Here is a 10,876-nt window from a genome sequence, read left to right as displayed (position 1 = left end):
ACCAAATTTGTTTCAATGCATCTTTTCAAAATTTTGGTGAGATTGGTCAAACATTCTTGAAACGAGTTCCCATATACCGTAAAGTCATCCATAAAAACCTCAATTATGTTTTCGATATATTCGGAAAAGATACTAACCATGCAACGTTGGAAAGTGACCGGGGCGTTACACAATCCAAATAGCATTCTCCGGTATGCGAAAGTGCCAAATGGACATGTAAATGTTGTCTTTTCTTGGTCTTCTGGTGCCACCGGGATTTGGTGAAAACCGGAGTACCCGTCTAGACAACAATAATGAGATTTTCCAGCCAACCTTTCTAACATTTGGTCGATGAAAGGTAATGGAAAATGATCTTTTCTTGTGCTTGCATTGAGTTTGCGGTAGTCAATACATACTTTCCACCCGTTTTGCACGCGGGTGGGGACCATCATACCTTTGTTGTTCTCGACTACCGTGATTCCCGTCTTCTTTGGAACGACTTGCACCGGGCTCACCCATTTGCTATCCGAGATTGGATAGATCATCCCCGCATCAAGTAGCTTCAAAATCTCTTTTTTCACAACTTCCATCATAGGCGGGTTCAATCTTCTTTGCGCATCCCGACTCGGCTTGCATTCATCCTCCATCAAGATCTTGTGCATACAAGTGGAGGGGCTCAATCCCTTGATATCCGCAATCGTCCAACCCATGGCTTCCTTGTGTTCCTTCAACACCTTGAGGAGTTGCTCTTCCTCAATTCGGTTAGATGAGTCGAAATGATAACCGGAAGAGTCTCATTCTTGCCCGAGTAAGCATACTTCAAATGTTGAGGTAGGACCTTTAATTCCAATTCGGGTGGTTGAACAAGGGATGGAGACAACTTCGTATGGGTTGGGGGCAACTCAATTTGCTTGACATCAAATCTTGTGGATTTCTTCACCTCTAAATTATTGACCAACTTCTCAACCTCCGGATCCAAAGAATAAAGCTTTAATTTCTCGGCTAGCTTCCCACAATCAAATCCCTTGCTTAAAATCATTTCCAACACATCGCCATTAGACAACTCGAACAATTCTTGGGTTAGTGGCTCAACAACATCTACAAAGTACAAAGATGAAACATTACTAGGATATCTCATAGCATCATAGATATTAAAGCTTATTGTTTCACCATCAAACTCCATTGTCAAACTTCCCGCATATACATCAATCTTTGTTCTAGCCGTTTTCAAAAATGGTCTCCCAAGTAAGATTAGAGCCGATTTGGAGGACACTTGCTCATCTAGATCAATCACATAAAAATCCGCCGGGAAGACCAATTGGTTCACTTGCACCAAAATATCTTCCAAAACACCTCTAGGAAAGACACTCGATTTGTCCGCAAGAGAAATTATGACACCGGTTTCACTTAGAGGTCCAACATTCAACGATTCATACACCGAATAGGGCATGACATTGATATAAGCACCAAGATCAAGCATAGAACTACTAAAAGTGACGTCCCCAATCTTGCAAGGAACCGTAAACATTCCGGGATCTTTGCATTTGGGTGGAAGTTTCCTTTGTAAAACCACAGATGCATTTTCATTCATTGAGATTTTCTCGTTTCCCTTCAACTTCCTCTTGTTGGTGCAAAGATCTTTCAAGAATTTTGCATATCTAGGAATTTGTTTGATTGCATCAAGCAAGGGAATGTTTACTTCCACCTTACGGAAGGTGTCCAAAATCTCTTTCTCCTCCATGTTCTTCTTTGAAGTTGCAAGTCGGGAGGGGAATGGCGGTTGAGTGGCTATTGGAGTCACTAGAGGGGTTGTCTTCTTTGGGACTCCGTCTTGTGCATCATTCTTGACTATAGATTCTTCAATGGGAATGATTTCTATTTCTTCCTCATCATCCCTTGGCTTCTTCTTTGAACTACTTTCTCCGGTTTGTTTGCCACTTCTCAAGGTCACCACATTGACATTTGGATTCTTTTCGGTGTGAGAAGGGAGTTTTCCACAGGACTCCAACTTGCTTATGGATGTAACTATATCTCCCATTTGTGCTTCAAGGTTGGAGATACTAGTCCTTGTTTCTTTTTGGAATTGTTAGGTACTAGTGGCTAAGGATTTGACAATGTCTTTAAGAGACATTCCGGAGCTACTTGGTTGGGATTGAGGGGGTTGTTGATGATGATGTGGAGGATGCGGTTTGGATTGATAGTGTGGTTGTGGATGTTGGTAATGAGGTTTTTTTGGTGGGTAGGAAGGTCTAACCAATGCATTTTAAGGCAATGGTCTTGGGTTATAGCTCATATTGGGATTTGGCTTCCAACTTGAATTATATGCATTTTGGTAACCGGATGGCTTGTTGTGATAGTTTTGGAACTCTCCCGTGGCATTTACATGTTCCGCATCTTCTTGAAGAATGGGACACATATCCGTAGGATGTCCCATTGTTGCACATATTCAATAAACCATCACTTATGGAGTTTGTCCCATGGCTAGCTTTTGAACAACGGAGGTTAAGTCTTTGATTTGAGACTCTAGGTTTGATGTTCCCACTTCATTGACTTTGTGTTGTATATCTCTTTTCATGTCTTGGCGCGGGCCAAAGTGTTGGGAATTTGCGGCTATGGTGTTGAAAAATTGTCTTGTTTGTTGTGGAGTTTTACTAAAGACATCTCCACCACTCGAGGCATCAACTAGTCTTCTCTCCATTGGTAACAATCCCTCATAGAAGTGTTGAATGAGGAGTTGTTCCGGAATTTGGTGTTGTGGGCAACTATAGAACAAATTGTTGAACCTCTCCCAATAATCATGAAAAGTCTCATTTTGACCTTGGCGGATTCCACAAATCTCATTTCTAAGACTTGAGACTCTTGAAGCGGGATAGAACTTGTCAAGAAAAGCTCTTGCCCTATCTGTCCATGAGTTGATTGACCCTGGTGGAAGATAGAATAACCAATCTTTTGCTCTATCGGCCAATGAAAAGGGGAATGCCCTTAGCTTGATTTGGTCATCGGTTGACCCTTGTGGCTTCATACTAGTGCAAATAATGTGGAACATCTTCAAGTGCTTATGAGGGTCTTCATTCTCCAATCCATGAAAAGTTGGGAGGTGATGGACTAAACTTGACTTCAATTCCGAACCTCCTTCCAAAACCGGGTAATTGATACCGGTTGGAGTTTGTGTAACATCAGTTTCCATCATTTGCCTCAAAGTTCTTTCGGGAACTTCTCCTCCGTCCGCCATTGCAATTGGTTCGATAATGGGTGGATTTTGTTGTAGAGGTGGTGTTTCGGGAATTTCTTGGCGAGGGTCGGGACTAGAATCGGGTTCCGTATCACTTGATGAAGCGGGTTCAACCTCCGGATCCCCATGAGGATTAGAAGTTTGACCACGTTCAATTCGTTTTTCCTTCGCCAAACGCCTTGCTTCTTTTTCAATTTCTGGGTTGTAAATCAAGTCACTTGTATGCTGAGATCTGGGCATAGAGAAACAAATTGATTAAAAATAAACCAATCCCCGGCAACGGCGCCAAAATTTGGTGGTTGTCGAGGCCAACAAAAATAAATAACCCTAAATCTTTTACACTAAAATAGTGTATAGTGGTAAAGGGGTCGATCCACGGAGATTGGTTCAATTTATAACTCTATGGAAAATCTCTTTGCAAAAGTACTTGTAAAATGACAATAAAATAAAAATGGGGGTTTTGATCTTTTTGAAATACTTAAATTAAAACTAGAATTAAACTAGAACTTAAATGAACAATTTGGCAAAAATAAGAATTTGATGTGAAATCAATAAGAGAAAGAAGGTTGACTTAAGGTTTCCTCACTTTGACTTTTGATGAACATATCATTAGAATCCAATGGTGCAATACTTGATTTAAACCCTTAATTTGGCTATAGTAATCCAAGGAGCTTGAGATTACCTAGACTTTTCTTAGTTGTTGAAATGGTTAGAGAAGCTCATAACAATTTCCTTAGTCAAAGTCACTAATTCCAATAAGCATGTAATTAGTGAAAGTCAACTAGCATTAAGAACCAAAAAGTCACCAAATCCAAGAGGAGTCAAATGCTTTCACTACCATGTTGGAGAAAATGTTTTTATGATTGTGTGAAGCAAAAACAACACAAAAATCATTTGTTGCTTGCTAATTTGAGGATCCTTTACTTAATCAAGAAATTAGTCAACTAATCACCACAAACACATTTAAACTCATGAATAAAAACATACAAGTAGTGATAAGATGTTAAAACACAAAACATTCCCATAAAGATTTAAGAACATGTTCATGGATTCTTCAACATTTAACAAAAGTTCAAAGGATTCAACAAAAGTCAACCAAGATTAGTTTAGCCAAGCATGGCTAAACTCAAAGAAACAAAGTTATAGAAGATTGTACCAAACATTTAACAAGAATCAAGAGGTGAAAAGATGATGTTCTTGAGGTGTTATTGGCCTTCAAAAATCTTCAAAACTCCAGAGAGAATGCTCAAAAGTCGGATGTCTAAGAGTGTGCAAAAGTGGCACACCAACCTTCCCCATATAGCTCAAAAGAAGAATTTCCGGAATTGCCCCTGCAGGGGGTTGCGCGACCCGCGTGCTGTTGCGCAGGTGGGTTGCGCGGGTGGTCCCTGGATGTAGCATCTTTGAGTCCAATCAGCTCCTAGCCCATTTTTCTTCAAGTTTTCTTCATTTTAAGCCCAATTTGACTTCTCCAAATCCTCCAAAGCTCGTGAACTCGCCCGATTAATGATCTACGCATGCTTGAATATTCTCCCGCATCTTGCAAATTCAAACTTCATTTTCTCTAAGCCTTCAAATAATCATCAAGCACGCTCCATGCATCAACTTCCATTATTATAAAGCCCAAGATCCTTGACATCCTCTAAGTCCAATCGCCTCCCAAAGATTCCGCACCGCTAGTCTCCTTGAAATCTGCAATAAAGCTCACGAAACTAGAAAGTACCCGAAATGGTCATAAAATAACAAAAAGGAAAATATGCATGGAAATTAACTAAATTATGGATGAAATAAACTAAAATAAACTATAAAAAGAAGTAAATAAAATAAACTATCAAGTAACTCTAGCCAGCGTCGTTGTCTCATGTTCAATTCCTTCTGATTAAAGAGATACTGGAGACTCTTATGATCAGTGAAAAGCTTGCACTTCGTGCCATAGAGGTAATGCCTCCATATCTTCAAGGCAAAAACTACCGCTGCCAACTCCAAATCATGAGTGGGGTAGTTCTTCTCATGCTCCTTCAATTGTCGAGATGCATATGCTATCACCTTTTCTCTTTGGGTCAGAACACATCCCAACCCGACTCCCGACGCATCGCTATATACCGCGAAGTCTTCAACTCCATCGGGTAGAGAAAGGATCGGTGCTTCACATAATTTCTTCTTTAGCTTCTCGAATGCTTCTTCGTGCTTCTCGCTCCATGTATAAGTAGCTCCTTTATGGGTCAAAGCTGTTAATGGAGCAGCTATCGAAGAAAAGCCTTGGATAAATCGTCGGTAATATCCGGCTAATCCTAGGAAGCTTCGAATCTCCGTGGGACTTTTTTGTCGTTCCCACTTCGTCACCGCTTCGATTTTTGCTGGGTCAACCATTATCCATTCCTGGTTAACCACATGAACCAAGAATTGGACTTCTCGGATCCAAAAATCACACTTGGAGAATTTTGCATACAGTTTCTCCTTCTTCAAGACTTCCAACACTTCCCGTAGATGCTGGCCATGCTCCTCCTGGCTTTTCGAGTAGATGAGAATGTCATCTATGAACACTACCACGGATTTATCGAGCAATGGTTTACAAACCCTATTCATCAAATCCATGAACGATGCTGGAGCATTGGTTAGTCCAAATGACATAACCAAGAACTCGTAGTGTCCATATCTTGTTCTGAATGCAGTCTTCTCAATATCCTGCTCTCTTACCTTTAGTTGATGATATCCTGACCTGAGATCGATCTTTGAGAAATAGCTCGAACCTTGCAGCTGATCGAATCGGTCATCAATCCTTGGCAATGGATACTTGTTCTTCACCGTTGCCTTGTTCAGCTCTCGGTAGTCTATACACATTCTCATGCTTCCGTCTTTCTTCTTCACGAATAGCACCGCAGCTCCCCAGGGTGATGAACTAGGTTTGATAAAACCGTTTTCCAACAACTCCTGAAGTTGTGTCATAAGCTCCTTCATCTCCTTCGATGCTAATCGGTACGGTGCTTTTGCTATTGGTGTCGTTCGTGGTAGCAAGTCTATTCGGAACTCTACTTGTCTATCAGGCGGTAATCCGGGAAGATCTTTGGGAAAGACTTCCGGATAATCACACACCACTGATATACTCTGCACCTCCTTCTTTTCCTTCTTATCATCGATAACAAATGCCAAGTATGATACACATCCCTTGGACAAACATTTTCTGGCTTTCATCAGGGAGATGATTCCAGAATTTACTTTGCGTTTGTCCCCGTACACCATGAATGACTCTTTTCCGGTGGGTTCACCCTTACTATCTTCTTTCGACATAATATCCCGGCATCGTTGGCGCTGAGCCAATCCATTCCCAGAACGATGTCGAAACCGTTCAATTCTATGGGTAACAGCTCTTCATGGAATTCGTTTCCGTTTAAGTCGATGACTATGTTCTTAATACGATTACTAACAGGTACGAATTTGCCACTGGCAACTTCTACAATCAGGGCATTATCAAGTTTTTCTACGGGCAATGCTAGTTTCCCACCAAACTTATGTGACACAAAGGAGTAGTTTGCTCCGGAATCAAACAGTATATTGGCAGGCAAACCATTTACAAGGAAGGTACCTGAAGCGACATCTGCTGCCTCCTTTGCAACTTCGAGCGTCATCTGGAAGGATCTTGCCTTCAGCTTCGGTGGAATGTTGGGTCTTCCTGCCTCCTTCTTCTTCGGGCAGTCCCTCGAAATGTGCCCTTCCTCGTTGCACTCATAACAGACCTTCTTAGTGAACGTGCACTCGTTGGCATAATGCCCGGGCTTTCCACACTTGAAACACGTGATGTGACAACCGTCAATTTTTGGTCAAGTCAAAGTCAACTAAAGTCAACCAGTCAAACCGGTCAACTCATCTAACCCTTGTATGTTAGGGTTTCCATTACGTTTCTTATTGTACTACTCGCAATCTTAATACAAAGTATCACTTAGGGTTTTCACGTGTTCGGAAATTCTAAACCCTAATCAGGGCAAGTGATGAAACTATTCGATAAAACATTATTCCTTAACCCTCGGGGGGCATATAACAATCATAACGAGACCTAACGGGGTGTACGAACCTTGCGTTACAAAGCAAAACACTCAAAAAGGTCACAAAAGAAGTCTCTCCCAATCTCTTTCACTCTATCTCTCTCTCTATTAACAATCTCTCTCAAAACTTCCTTAAACTTTTTATAATCTTTCGGGTCATCCTGACCCTAAACCGGGTCAAAAACCGCTCGAAACGGGAAGAATTCTTGAAAAATAGCCTTAAAGAACCGAAACCTTCTCTTATGGGGCGAAGCCTCTCGGACCGAAACCATGAAGGACCGAACCGAACTGCTGGACCGAACTCTTCAGAACCGAACCCGAACCCTGCTGAACCGAACCCGAACTTCGCCTTCGCTCCTGACCTTCGCCTTCGGCCCATTTCGCCTTCGGGTCCAAGCTGTTGAGGACCGAACCTCCCACCCAATCCGAGAAGCTTCGCAGGAAGCCCTTTTCCACCCGGTTTTCGATCACAATTTCGTTTTAGGCCCGTTTTTCATTATTTTAACGTGAGATTTTCACCCAAAATTATATTTCAACATATAAGACCCCCTATTTCATAATTTTAATCACGTTTTGAGTATAATCATTAATTAAGAATAAAATCTAGTGGGTGAGATATTTAGGTGGAGTGTTGACTTATCCTTTCGGCAAGGACACAAGTTACCTCCCATACCCACTCCATGACTATTCGCAGTCACTATTCACCCATACCTAGTCAATCATTGTCCTTTTTACACTCTTTTCCCAGCCATAATCTTGATCAAAGGTTGGAGAAATCCTTAGCTCTCCTCCCATTTCACTCACTTTTCACCAAAGAGCAAAACACATTCTCTCTCACTTCCTCTCACCAAGAATTCGAGATTCAAGGCTGATCTTGAGCTCTCCACACACCTTGGTAAGTAAATTTCTTCCCACACTTGATTTCCTTACACTTCTTCACTCAAATCATGAGTCCTTACACAAATATCGTCATATTTGTTGTTAGATCTTCGAATCTTCAAGCATCTCCCAAGTGTTCTTGACTTGCAAACTTCTTTTCTTCATCATCCATCTACTGAAATCACTCAAGGTGAGTTCATACCCCTATATTTTCATGTTTTCTTCAAGTTTTAGGGGGGGGGGGGAATACAAGTTAAAACACCAAAAACTCAACTAAACTCATCCAACAGCTTTCATCAGAAAAGTTGAGTCTTATTCACGGACTGTTTTGACCATCTTAAACTTAATATTTTTCAAAACTATTCGATATGAAAATAGTTCAGAGTCTTACCTATAAAATAACTACTTGCAAATTTCCATACGATTTTTCTATGATTTATGGTGATTTTTACAAAACTGCCTATCATTTCCGAAACGAATTCGGACCAGTCTGTGAATATGAACATTTTAACACAAGTTAAAGACTTCTAAAAATCATAATAAAAATTATGAATAAACTAGACAGATTTTGTGAACTCTCAGAATTTACGGATTAAGTTTTCGACTTCGTATGATTTTTCTATGATTTTTCTAAAACAGTGCAGAAAGATTAAAAACTAGTTAACACCTTACAACTTTCATAACACTTTGTAGTATGTTGAGCAAAGTGTATAACCATAAGTTCTAAATATTGAATGTATTTTCTTGTTAGTTTATCATCATAAACTGAAATTTAGTCATTCATGATAAGGATTCTTCATTCATTTCGAACACATATAATATACTACAATAAACATAGTTTATGGATTTTTACTACATGAAAAAGGTTTTACTCTCAAAACAAATGGGTTTTTCATATACTACATGATAAACTATAATAGTAATAGTTTAAGGATTTCATATCACTAATTTATTCATAAAAGGTGATTTTACTTCCTCCACGGAAGAGGTTTTAATATCAAACTATGTGTAAACTAGTTAACTTAAGTTGTGAGGCAATTCTCTCCCCGTACGTTCGAGTACGGGATTCCAATTCCTGTAAGTTATAACCAGAGTCTCTTGTAGGGAGAGCGTGATAATTGTGTATAGATCTATATTGGGATTGACACCCCACACCTCGCTGCTAGCTACAGCCGGACCGACAGGTCTGCGGGTGACAAGAGTCATAGGATCTTAACGTCTGAAAATCGTTGTGCAGGTTATTTCTCATCATAGTATGGTTATAGCGACTCACATAGGGAGTTAACAATCTTTCAAGTTTACAGGGAAAATTCTACTTTGAAAAGGGGTTTACTTCTAAATTAAACGAGTTTATGTCGATTTAAACTTGCATGAATTACTTTAAGTACAAAACACACACATATTCTCGGTCTTGACATTTAAGACTACATGACTTTTATAAGGAAAATATTGGATTTTCTTTGGAATCACACTACATTTCATCCAGAATTGTTAGACTTCAGCTATAATTGCTAAGTGTATATGCTAGAGTTATATAAGAATCTAGTCACAATCGACTTAGAATTGGTGGCCCACCTTACTTCCTGTTCCTTGTTTGGTTGTGGACCTAGGGCAGACCCATTATATTCGACGGTTTATTTAACTTAAATTTTATATAACTTATATACACTGGGTGATTATAGCAGGAATCTATGAGTCTTTCTAGGGTACATTATCGCATAACATAGGAGCATTCATTTCACACCTAATAAAGAAAATATTGGATTTTCTGGAAACATACTCTATCGCTTTTACAAGGAAAATGGTTTCTTCCTCAAACAAAACTCTTATGAACTCACCAACTTAATTGTTGACACTTTTTCAAAACTACTTGTATTCTCAGGAAATTAGTGAAACAGGAAATCAACAACATTTTGAGGATGGGACGTTAAATCGTCAAACAGTTCATTTTGTCATCATAATGTAATTGATTTTGAAACATGTAAACATATACTATGGTGTAACCTTTTCAATTATATTTATGATGGTTGTATTACTTTGAGCACTATTATACTCGTTGTTGTGATACTATACATGAAGTCCTCCACCCCCGGACGTTTCCGCCATCCTTGGTTTGGGGGTGTGACAGGTGACCCCTCCATCACATTTTCCTTGGTGCTTCTTCTTGCATTTGTCGCACCATTTTGCTTCAGCTCCTCCTCCTCTCGAACCAGACTTCGAGAATTTACTCTTCTTGCTGGACCTTAAGGATCCATCAAATTTCCTTTTCTCACCAACCTCAATCCTCTCCAGACCCCTTTCCTTCCGTTGGGTCTCTACATTCTTAGCTGCTCGAATCACTGATTTCAGAGTGGTTGCCATCTTGACCGTCGGGCCAAAGTCGGCTGGCAGTCCATTTGCGAACCTCTCAATTTTGGAGAGTTTGGTTGGCACCAGGTATGGAAATAACTTCATCTTCTCAGTGAATGCAGTAGCATAGTCTTCAATGCTCATCCTCCCCTTCTTTAAGTTTTGGAACTCATTGTTTAAATCAATCAGATCTATCTCTGAACAGTACTGCATCTTCAGTTGTTCCAAGAACTCTTCCCATGACATCTTCAGGGCTTCTCCTCGTGGCATCGTATCTGCCAATAACTTCCACCAACTCAAGACTCTGGTCTTCAGTTGCCTAACTGCAAAGACAGTCTTCTGTTTCTCGCTACAGTTGCAGCTCTCGAACACCATCTCCATTTCGGAATCTCAACAG

At 40.2% G+C, this 10,876-nt stretch overlaps 1 protein-coding gene across 1 annotated transcript; it reads right to left on the bottom strand.

Annotated features, from left to right (window-relative positions):
* Positions 1-706: 706 nt before the first annotated feature.
* LOC145106889 (uncharacterized) lies at positions 707-2,017 on the bottom strand. Its single transcript, XM_079043811.1, has one exon. The coding sequence runs from the start codon at positions 2,015-2,017 to the stop codon at positions 707-709; it is 1,311 nt and encodes a 436-aa protein (XP_078899937.1).
* Positions 2,018-10,876: the final 8,859 nt, after the last annotated feature.

The sequence above is a fragment of the Lactuca virosa genome, chromosome 4 (assembly GCF_052849685.1).
Source record: "Lactuca virosa cultivar CGN04683 chromosome 4, Lactuca_virosa_CGN04683_v6, whole genome shotgun sequence".
In the NCBI taxonomy this organism is placed as follows: Eukaryota; Viridiplantae; Streptophyta; class Magnoliopsida; order Asterales; family Asteraceae; genus Lactuca; species Lactuca virosa.
This window is presented reverse-complemented; position numbering and strand designations above follow the sequence as displayed.

Excerpts from the sequence above, each read along its gene's own strand:
- LOC145106889 (XM_079043811.1), bottom strand. The coding sequence starts at position 2,017 with ATGGGAGATATAGTTACATCCATAAGCAAGTTGGAGTCCTGTGGAAAA.